General features: G+C 45.8%; 1 protein-coding gene and 1 long non-coding RNA gene across 2 annotated transcripts in view; one reads left to right on the top strand and one right to left on the bottom strand.

Moving 5' to 3' along the window:
• Src64B (Tyrosine-protein kinase Src64B) overlaps nucleotides 1-11195 on the bottom strand; it is a 34900-nt gene that overhangs the window by 8845 nt on the left and 14860 nt on the right. Inside the window, exons 5-11 of the mRNA XM_070540321.1 lie at nucleotides 10719-10817; nucleotides 9621-9724; nucleotides 5402-5551; nucleotides 4471-4635; nucleotides 2832-3091; nucleotides 1459-1612; nucleotides 846-977 (exon numbers count right to left, since the gene is read on the bottom strand). Of these exons, the coding sequence (XP_070396422.1) occupies nucleotides 846-977; nucleotides 1459-1612; nucleotides 2832-3091; nucleotides 4471-4635; nucleotides 5402-5551; nucleotides 9621-9724; nucleotides 10719-10817 (1064 nt within the window). The remainder of the gene's footprint in view (nucleotides 1-845; nucleotides 978-1458; nucleotides 1613-2831; nucleotides 3092-4470; nucleotides 4636-5401; nucleotides 5552-9620; nucleotides 9725-10718; nucleotides 10818-11195) is intronic.
• Nucleotides 997-2833, top strand: LOC139060964 (uncharacterized). Its single transcript, XR_011515120.1, has 3 exons — nucleotides 997-1337; nucleotides 1432-1591; nucleotides 2724-2833. It is a non-coding gene; the product is annotated as an uncharacterized lncRNA (long non-coding RNA).

Below are 11195 nucleotides of genomic sequence, written 5' to 3'. Positions count from 1 at the left end.
AGAATGGATGTAACACCTTGCATCAGCCTTATTAATATGTCCTGTCTGTCAGAAGCATGACCTTCACTTCAGGGAGATGTTGTGATGGTTGTTTGCAACAAGCAAAATGAAATGCAAAACCGAAAATGATCAACTCAGATTATGCCTTAACGTAATACACAAAGGACTAGAATAAGATCTCTAAAGCAGTGCAAAGTAGCAGTCTCTTTTTTTCTTTATCATCATCATCACCATCATCATCAGCTTGGTTACGCCCACTGCAGGGCAAAGGCCTCTCCCATATTTCTCCAACAACCCCGGTCATGTACTAATTGTGGCCATGCCGTCCCTGCAAACTTCTTAATCTCATCCGCCCACCTAACTTTCTGCCGCCCCCTGCTGCGCGTCCCTTCCCTTGGAATCCAGTCCGTAACCCTTAATGACCATCGGTTATCTTCCCTCCTCATTACATGTCCTGCCCATGCCCATTTCTTTTTCTTGATTTCAACTAAGATGTCATTAACTCGCGTTTGTTCCCTCACCCAATCTGCTCTTTTCCTATCCCTTAACGTTACACCTATCATTCTTCTTTCCATGGCTCGTTGCGTTGTCCTCAATTTGAGTAGAACCCTTTTTGTAAGCCTCCAGGTTTCTGCCCCCTAGGTGAGTACTGGTAAGACACAGCTATTTACACTTTTTCTTTATAGGGCACTTCTATTTGCTTTGAGTGTTGCAAGTGCCTGGTGCAGTAAGATGTTTATAAAATATGTAATGACAAAAAAAAACAAAAAAAACATTGCGCTATGGTCACCATCACAAGAAGAAAAAAAAAAAGGCGGGGGGGGGGGGGGGGGAAGGGTACATACCCGGGTAAGGGATCTGCCCATGGGTGATGAGTTCGTAAAGCAAGATGCCGTAGGACCACACGTCGGACTTTATGGAAAACTTGCCGTACAGGGCTGCCTCGGGGGCCGTCCACTTGATGGGGAACTTGGCACCTGCGTATGTAGGCGGGGATGCAGGTCCTTCATTGAGGGCCAGATGACTGGTCAATGCAGTAATCCCGACTGTTGTAAAGTTCATTAGCTTTTATGGATTCCTTCAGGCCTCGTTCCCCCCGTATGCACATCTCCATGCATTTAACCTAGGTAAGCTTCATAAATCTATACTTACATTAAATGGTCAATGCAGCAATCACAAGTGTTTCAAACTGCAGTGGCTGTTATAGATACCGTTAGCTCTTGCTGTGTTCACATGCCCTCCTTTTAGTTACACTACAAAACTAGCTGACCTAGCAAAACCTCCACAAACCTCTGTGACTTGACAGGCACCAATGGCACTGGACGTATCCAGTCCGAGTAAGTCAACAGTCCATAACAACTACTGCTGCAAGTAAGCTGCACACAATTATGCAACACTTACCTTATCTCAACGAAAACTGTGATAACACAGGTGGCAAGGTCACAGGCCAACACCCACCTTGCCTTGCGGTGTACTCGGAGTCTTCAATGATCCTGGCCAGTCCAAAGTCCGCAACCTTAACCACGTTGTTCTCACCGACGAGAATGTTACGTGCGGCCAGGTCACGGTGGATCAACTGTTTGCTCTCCAGGTAGGCCATGCCGCTGGCAATCTGCGTACAACATGGGAGTGCTTCCTGCTCAGTCTTCGCTTCAGTGAAGAATGGCATATAACAACATCCCGAGGGCTTGCATATGGCTCCATTTAGCTTTTCCAAGTATGTTCCCGCTATAATTGACTGACTGGTTCATTTGTTATGAATTGAAAACGGCAACAAACACAACGTGCTGGTTGGTGGCTTTTCCACGATGTCAAATTGTTAAATGAATGAATGTCAGATGATTAGTGGAATGAAACGTTTCAGTTGCTTAGCAGTTTGTAGCCAAATGTGGGGCAGTCATAACATAACCTCTTTCAAATATAACCACATTGAAAGCATCACAGCTATGAAGGCCCATTTCTCTTCAGCATCTCAAAATGGACTTTTTCCAGATAATTTAGCTTCACAAGACGTGCTAACTTGCCATACTTTGCAACAAGTTCAACATGCTGCTATCATGGTATGCATCATACATCGCTGATAAACCATCAAGTTCACTATCAGCAAAACAAATTTCCACAGTCCCGTCGTGTGTATTATACAGAGGGAGTCTACTGTATCCCTATCCTCATCATCACATAATAGGGCCATAGGGTTTCAGTTGCAGCAAGTTATCGCTTAGCCCATGATGCACTTGCCGAAACTTCACGAACTCATTCAACGACAGAGGAACGTATAATCAAATCGCATGTGCAATTACACCATTCTACTATTTAGTATCTACGTGAATGCCAGTGACAACGTTTTAACAACACATGGAGAGAACATGTCGGCATGACGCCATACGCACGGTAGCTGCTGCTGCAAAGCAAGAACAGAGCCCCGTCAGCTATCAGGCGTCTCGCAACGCTGGCATGACAAGTGCCGTCAGTGCCTCACAGGCATCTCTTGTTGGTGACGCACGAGATGAAAGAGACAGAAAACTGTTGGCATTAGTCAGTGCAAAGCATTAGACAGCTTTAGCTCGACGTTTGCTGTCCATTCGGCTCACACCAGCGTGTGCACACAGATGCTTAACAGAACGCTAGTGCGTGTACGCAATGCTCACGCTAGCGAGAGGATCGTAGAACGGGCTGCACTGCTGAGTAATGGTGCATAACACTTGGCTTTGTTGCATTTGCAGCCAAATGTACTGCGCGACTTGGGTAATTGCGCCACCGACACCAGGACAGCACAACGGCGTGAATGTGTCGCGGGTGCTCGCGTAATTGCTATCGCAACAAAAGCTGACCTGTGCGGCCATGTCTATGAGTGCGGGCAGCTTGAGCCCACGGCCGTCGCGTCCCCGCAGGTGCTCGAGCAGCGAGCCGTGGGCCATGTACTCGGTGACGATGTAGATGGGCTCCTCCTTGGAGCAGACGGCGTACAGAGAGACCAGCTTCTCGTGGCGGAACTTCTTCATGATGGCCGCCTCCTGGAGGAACGCCCCCGGGTCCATTGTGCCCGGCTTTAGAGTCTTGATCGCCACCTCCGTGCTGCCCTTCCACAAACCTGCGAGCAAGTTTCAAGAGAAATGACACTCCCACTGTTGGACCGGTGTTTCCGTACGCAGCGTCCGGTTTCCGTACGCAGAACTCATTGGCCTTATAGGCATTTGCAGAATTATGCACATGTGAAGCTAACAAGGCGCACGTGGAAACTTAAAAACAATGACGACAACACAGCCTGCACTTTCCACTCCCTTTTTTCTCATCCCCCCGTCAGCGGCGAGACTGATTGGACAGCCTGGCTCAGGTCTGGGGACGTTGACCGACAGCTTGAACTGATGGACTGGGCGGAGAAGGCCAAGCAGGCCCAGGGCCTTACTTGAGCCCGATCCCTGAGCCACTTCCCCCTTTCCCCTTTCAATAAAATTTACCACCACCACCATTCAGCGTGCACACAATAATAGCATCTAGCAGGGGCACTAAAATATTTGAAATTCTGTTGAACATCTGAATATATTTAGAATATTTTTCAAATGCTTTGCATCGTCAAATATACTGAATCAAACAGAAAATTGAAGCGAAATTGCAGCATTGATGCCAGTCATTGTGGACTTTAGTGGAAGCACAAGACTTTTTTTTTTTTCGGTTAAGATGCAAATAAGCACTGTTTGTAGAGGACATTTGGCAGTAGGCACTGCTTGACCCTGTTTATGGATGCTGCACTTGTGCAGTCTGTTGAGATTAAATCTGAATGCACTTTGTTGAAACATTATTTGCATATACTAGTATCCCCTTGTTCCACAGCTATTCCAACTATAGAAAAATACTTCCCTTTTTTTAAAATTTCTGCATGGCTTCAAATGATGTGCACCTTCAATTTAGTCTTGATGGTACGCACAGAAGCAAACTTGTACAAAGGACTCTTCAATGTCCTATGAATAAACCATGCTTCTTGCTATTCATTATGCAATCACTGAAGTAACTTGCCAACATATTTTATGCCAGGATGTGAATATTAGTATAGATTTCAAATATTACTGTTTGCACTCCCCTAGTACTCCGTTATCCAATGTAGGAAGCTATGCTGTAAGTTGTCTACATTGTACTTATAGATGGAGATACTGAACTGCTTATAAGAGTGACTGTCCATATTTCTGTTTGCCCACCTTATTTATCTATTTTAATTATTGATCGTGATGCTAGAGACAAAATTGAAATCAACGGTCACGTGACAAGGCCTCCAAGCACAAAAATATTCATTCACCACATAACAGCATTGGAGAGAGATAGAGGGAAAAAAAAACTATTACACATAAAGGTTAACAAACAGGTCGTTCATCAACACTTAACCAGGCTTAAGCTTTCTTTAGTAACAGGGCAAAAGTTACGAAAAAGAGTTATGTGGCAAAAAAAGAAAAAGTGAAAAGGGTGGGCGACACTTACCGTACCAGACTTCGCCAAAGTTGCCACTTCCCAACTTTCGGATGAGCTGCACTGAGCTGCGTGGGATCTCCCACTCGTCGCGTGTCTCTGGCGACAGGTCCCAGACCACGGGCTTGGGCTTGGGGCATGCGATTGTGAGCTTGTGGCACAAGCCATTTGCACCTTCTGCACATGCGAATGACGAGATGGTGAACACGGTGAAGTATTCAGGATGCTTCAGGAGAGGGTGTTAGAGAGCTCTTTTCACAAAATGGCCTGCATCACTTTTCTTTCTTGCCATAAAATTGAGAAGCGTTCACATGCCCACATTGAAAACTGATGATGTGTTTTGGACACCCTTGTACCATGAGCGCAAATTCAAACTTGCGAACAGAAGAATGTCAATGGCAACACCTTTTACACGTAATTACACGAAAGAGAGATCTGTAGTTGCCCTGTGGCCAGTGTTTCTTAGCGTAATGTACTCCCAAATGCAGACTTTGGAGCCTGAATTAAGCCGCTGTTACAAGTGCAGGTGAACATGGAAATACAGCAGTGCCTATCAGTTGTTCACAACTTGTTCACGTTTTGAGTTATGCTGGTAGTACCTGTTTCGCTATATTTGTCAGTGTGATGTTTGTAGTTAACATCAGAAGTGTGAATGCGTGTACAGGATGTAACTGGCAATTCCTTGCATGTTAAAGAAATTCTGGCATGACACTTTAATAACAGAGTTGACAGCTGTCTGATTAGGCAAAAAAAAGCGGGAGGCAAAATTTTTTGTGTCATTACCCCTTAAAGCACTTCTGTGTCTATCTCTCTCCCTTCTTCCCCTTCTCCCAGCAAAGGGTAGCGCACTGGACTCTTGACTGGTTAACATCCCTGCTTTCCTTATATCCCTCTCTCTCTCTGCCTTGAAATGTGGGGGCAGAGGCACCAATGTGGCACTCACCCATGTAGTAGGAGATGAGCTCTTGGAGGGTGGAGAAGGTCTTCTTGGTGGTGACAAAGAAGCCACCATTGTCCATGGTCTTCACCTTGTAGTGCTTCACGTGGTCCCCCTTGGTTGGCTCGAAGTCGCGGATCGACAGCGAGAACGCCCCTAGGTGCAAGACAAATCCAGAGGCAAGATTGGCAGCACTAAGTGCACGATGCTTTGCTTTCTTCAATGCCAATATTTCCAAGCCTATGCCCAGTGCCCAGATTGCACTTCCCCCACCACTCGGTTAATTTCCAACGCACTCTCAAAACATTTTCGTTTGTTTAATCATCATCATCATTAGCCTATTTTATGCCCACTACAGGATAAAGGCCTCTCCCTGTGATCTCCAACTACCCCTGTCCTGCATCAATCCATTCAAACTTGCGCCTGCAAATTTTTAATAGGAAGTTTCAAGTCCAAGAACTATTGATCGCGTAATGATCATTTTGCAAGGGCGTATGGGGCGAAGCGGTAACAATGGGACGACAACAGACAGGGACGAGCGATAACTTCCAACTAAGGTTCAATTGCCAAAATGCTGCGATTTACAGTACAGGCTACCAGAAAGTGGTATAGCAGGAAGGCAGGACGCCAGACAGCATTTCTACAACAAAACCTAGCTCATTTGCATTTCACAAGGCGGGTGTGGTTGTAGGGATGAAACCATGAGCAACAGAAAAGCACTGGCACACACAGTTTGAACTTCATCACAAATGAACTGAGATCAGTTGGGCAAGTGTGCAACGCAGAGAAGCAGACTCGTGAATCAGAAAAAAAAAACCTACACTCGCGGACATTTTTATGGCAGTGAATGGAAGGCTGCAGAGGCAAGGCGCGTACAAACAAGAGCGCTCCTGAAAATAGTGTCCCACATTCTCATTAGTGCCAGTTTCAGCTGGGGAAGAGAAAAGACAAACATTGCATTTACAAGAGCAACATAAGACAAAATATACGCCACTCAGTGCTAAACTTGAGCTGTTAACCCCTCTGTTCCTTTCTCCCTCGTATGGGCAAATGAATAACTGCGGCATGTGGATATATGCTGATACAGTATCTGTTCCTAGAAAACAAAATCGTTGCTGCATGCTGCTGGAATACTTGGTGCAGTAAAAAGTGCAGATGCTCCGCCCCTGCAGTATTCTCTTCATCGTCACAGAAAGTTGTCCATGAGTATAGTACAGCTCGAGACTTTGCCAAAAGAAGCCTGAAACGTAAGGGACGCCATGATGGTCGATGTACAGGCGTGATAGAGTGCACATTTTGCCTTCAGGATGCACGGATTGGTGGCAAGGTTGCAAGGGTCGGCTATGTATTGTGCTACACTTGGCATTTTTGTCTTTGGGTGAGCTTGAAATGTAACACCAAGCCACCAGTCGAACGAAGTCACCTCTAATACCTTCACTGCTACTTTGTGGCTAACTGGATACTTCCGGAGCTTGATAGCTAGAATAACTTCGTCTCTTTGAACTGCTTGGCTACTATTGCAACCAATAACAGATGCCATAGACGCACCGTAAAATTCCAGTACTCTCATTGGATCTTGCACAAACAGCCATGTCTTGCACTAAAAAAACAGCACGCAGCCAGCTACACCGTGTGTTTCTGACTTCGGCAATGGGGAAATGCAACATGAAGTCGGCAACCTTTTCATATTGCCTTGATGAGCCCATAATGAGGGTTCCTTTGATGACCACTTTTAGTAGTTTGGCTACTTCCTTCTTAAGGGGGGAGGAGGGGATCAGAATTAACTTTTTTGTTTCTTGACAGAAAGGGCTGAAATTTGGCACACACACTGCACATTGCAATAAAGAGACAGATCTAAAAGTTCATTAGGATATGTTAATTAGTTTTTGTTTTATAAGAATTTATAGGTTCCTTGCTCGTGGAAAGCCTGGCACAGTAACGAAACATGATAAGGAGCTGGGAATACTTTGCATGTTTGCCCAGATGTCTAATCTACATCAAGACAGTGTTCGATTTTTTTTTAGTGCGCTAATAATTTTTTGCTCAACATAACATGCACGTGACTGTGCTTCGCTGCATGGAGGCATGTAGTAATTGTGAAATAATTAAATAATGGAAAGATAAAGAAACATTTCAAGACTGTCTTTAAGTACAGCACAGCTTGTGGATCACAGCAAAACAAACTGGGCCAAAATCGGTCCAGCCATTGTTGTGCTACGCTTTCCACGAGCGAGGTGATTGACAAAAAAGATGCAATTGAGAAAACAGGCTGCAAAGTTTTAAAAGCACTGCAAATTTATTAAAAAGCACCAGGGCTGTAATATTTTGAATCATTGCTGTCAGGCATCTTCTTACACCTTTGCCTCATTGTTTGGTCGGCTTTGGATGCCTTCTTCAGGCGTTCTTTATCCTTTTCTTGCGCCGTCTGGAGCAGTGCATGACCACCATTTTCATTGCCAGACCGAGCCTGGTATCGCAGTGTACACCCACAGAACGCTGTTGGCATCTTGGGCAGAGAGCTTTAGCGATCAGAGAGTTCATCGCGGAAACAGGCATAGTAATGAACTCACAGTCACAAGGGGCCGAAATTTGTTCTTGGCATTGCTGCTTCCGCTCAGTCGCGGACACTGCGCGAAGGGAGTCGCGAACACTGCATGCCTGCGCTTCTGCAGTCACCGCTGACACAAAACGCGGCTCGAGGCGCGTCAGAATCGTGCGACGATTCGTCTGGTGAGCCTTGAGTCACCATACAGTATGTAGCTCGTCGACGGTTGGGGCCCACTCGCAGGCTGCGTGTCCCTATCGCACGATGCATCGGAAACGCACACCGTCTCTGCCGGCGATGGAGACCTTCGACCCGCGTCGCCTCCAACAACGCGAGCTCACTTGCCGACTCGCGCGGCCGTACGCACAGGTGCGAGAGCCTCCGTTGGCACGTCTTCCGGTGTTATCAGTGTCGATGTCACAGTGCAATTGTCGGCTTCGCTGCTGGAATTGCACGGTGCAAGATAACGCGGCACGTTATCCGCGTGTTCAGTCGGGTTCTCCGCTTCTCCCGCTGGCCGCCGTCTTTTCCTCGCCGTAGGAGGCTTGCGCTTCCGTTTTCCGAAGGCATGCTTCATATAAAAGTTCTTTTCGAACGAGCGACGACCCATCGCTGAGCTGGGAGCTTTCATAAATCCGAATTCTGCGAGTGTCAAACGAAGAAAGTCGCCGGCGTGGTTTTCAAAGCAGACAACTGCGGACCGCCATGGTTGCCAGCTTCCCCGCTGCTGCAGCAGCAACCAATGGCGAGACGCCTTTCAGTACGGCAACCAATCGGAGGCCCGCTTTCATCGCAGGGCCCGTGTGACCGCCTCTAGCAGACCCGCACTTTTGTGTTTGTGTGTTTGTTAAAAGATGGCGACGACCGAGGAATTCAGAAACGGAATGGCGAAACTTCGAGCTTTCGAACGATACCAAGATGGCGGCGTTCGGTGGCGGGAAAGACGAGTTAGGGCTCCGCGAACTGCGGTGATTTTACGCGATTTAAAGCCGTTTTCTCGTCCTACGCACTGATAAATTAATTTTTTTCGGGCACTTTTAGCGCGTTTTCAGTCAAACCATTTTGATACAATGTAGATTAGGCATTGCAGATACCGAAACGCGTCGTTGCCAAAAATCGATCTTTTTTGCGATTTTCGCGATCTGATCCCCGCGTCCCCCCTTAACCGAGGCTTAACTTGTCTAGTTTCTAGCTACTTTGAGAATTTGGTGGTTATTCTTTAAATTTAGGATTGATGTGCTAAGACTAACGCATGCAAATATATTCGTTTTTATCTTCACAGTTCCAATGTATAAAATATAACGCATGAACCCCATTCAAGCGATTTTGCTTGCGTCAGTGACAAGTGACGCAACAGCGATGGCTGTTGCATCCTCTCATCGCTTTCAAGTTGAACCTCATGTGAGAGATGGGGACTCAAGGCCAAGTTTGAACTGCTGTCCTCAATCTCAAGTTACGTTCACAGGTGGAGGAGAAAAATAAGCTTTATTATGCAATCTCTGGTCCATATACTTTGGGTCATGGGTATAGATCCTGTGCTGGCTTGGCCCTATTGGCTAGTCTCTCATAGGATTTCCAGGCGACGAATTCTAGATTTTCAGAATCAAGCAATCAAGCACACAAAATCGCTTGCATGGGGTTAGGGCTTAAGTCAATGGCAGTATAGGGAAAGGTGCAAACCTGTTGTCTGCTCGCTGTTTCGAATAAGGAACGTGCCCCTCGGATTGGAGGCGAGCATGAGCATCTTCTCGGCGTCCTTCCGCGATACCTTGCCAAAGAACCAGCTGTAACATAAGAATTCGCAAGCATGAGGCAAGAAATGGCATGCTGGCAATAAATGTTAACAGCCAAAAGACCAAATGATAAACGATGGTGCAGGATAGGGGCTACAACAAAACAGCTATTTGATGTGCAAGACTCTGTAGGCACTAATAAGTGCACAGATCTGCATTTTTCTTTTCGCTTGGTCAAAATAAGGAGCACACTCAGCAGATATCTTCACAGCTTGAAAGATTAAGCATTGAAATCTAGGACACAAAAGGAACAAGAAGGACAACGAGAGGGTCAAGGATAGGATAGGAGAACAAGAAGGAAAAGAAAAATTTAATTGCTCAAGAGTTCAGTGTATGCCCTCCAAATCGAAGTTAACATGATGGAGAAATAAACGTAAAGTCATAAAATGCCTAAGCAATGCCAATGTCTATACATGACCTGACGGTTTGTCATGGACCATAAAAGGAGTCCCGATTGATGACAAGGTGGGTTTGTTACAAAACTGCTTAAGAGGTAGAGATAAGCATTAAGCACAATACAAAAGTATTTCTTTGTTTCCAGTGAAATAGTGTAATTACATAGCTTTCTGGTTAGAAGAAGGGCATTAATGAGATGACACTGTTCATTGCTCTAGATTTTTTTTTCCTTGCTGGAGCCCAGCTAGCTCACAGAGAGTTAAATGACGGCTTAGATTTGACAGCTTAGCAAGATGAGAAAAAGAAATGGACTCGCTTCAAACTAGCCAGGTCCTTGAGTAAGATTCTAAACTTGAACTCTTTTGTCAACACACATTTGCTCCGAATGTTTGAGAAGGGCATACAACTCGACAATTTAACACCAGAGGACCCGAGGCTGGCATGTGCTACCATGGAGCCTTACCACGGCAACTTACGTTTTCACATCTTCTTTCAAGTGTTACTGCCTGAATTTCAATGCACAGAGAAAGGGAATTACAAAAGTGACAAGAAGAAATAGCATTTGAAGAGAGAGAAAATCAAGACTCACTCTTCACTTTCTACGGTCTTCTCAAATGCCACGTAGTTCTGTGGAATGTAGCCAGTCTGTGGGCCGTTGAGCTGTTTAGCATGCCACCAGTCTGGATCACTGGAAGACCGTATCAAAGACATGTTCATCATGCACTACAAATGTGACATTCATGACTCAAAATCGTGTACAAGTTCTTTGTCTATGAGCAGAATGTAAAGACAACAGTGAGTGTTAGCATGCTCTTGGTTGCGAGTCTAAAGCCACACTAACGAAGAGTATATCATGCACAGTGAACATGGCGTTCATCACTCGGCGTCCAAAGCCGCCTTTGTTTCTGAGTAGCATGTTAGTGACATGTTTACCATGCTTTGTGAACGTGACATTCATTGCTTAACTGTGTTCACCTCTGGGCCCGTATTCTGAAACGTTTGCCTTCCGCGAAACTATCGCCTTGGCTACGCCTCCGCCAACGGCGCGCGCTGATTGGCAGTTTTA

This window comes from Dermacentor albipictus, chromosome 6, assembly GCF_038994185.2.
Source record: "Dermacentor albipictus isolate Rhodes 1998 colony chromosome 6, USDA_Dalb.pri_finalv2, whole genome shotgun sequence".
NCBI lineage: Eukaryota > Metazoa > Arthropoda > Arachnida > Ixodida > Ixodidae > Dermacentor > Dermacentor albipictus.
This window is presented reverse-complemented; position numbering and strand designations above follow the sequence as displayed.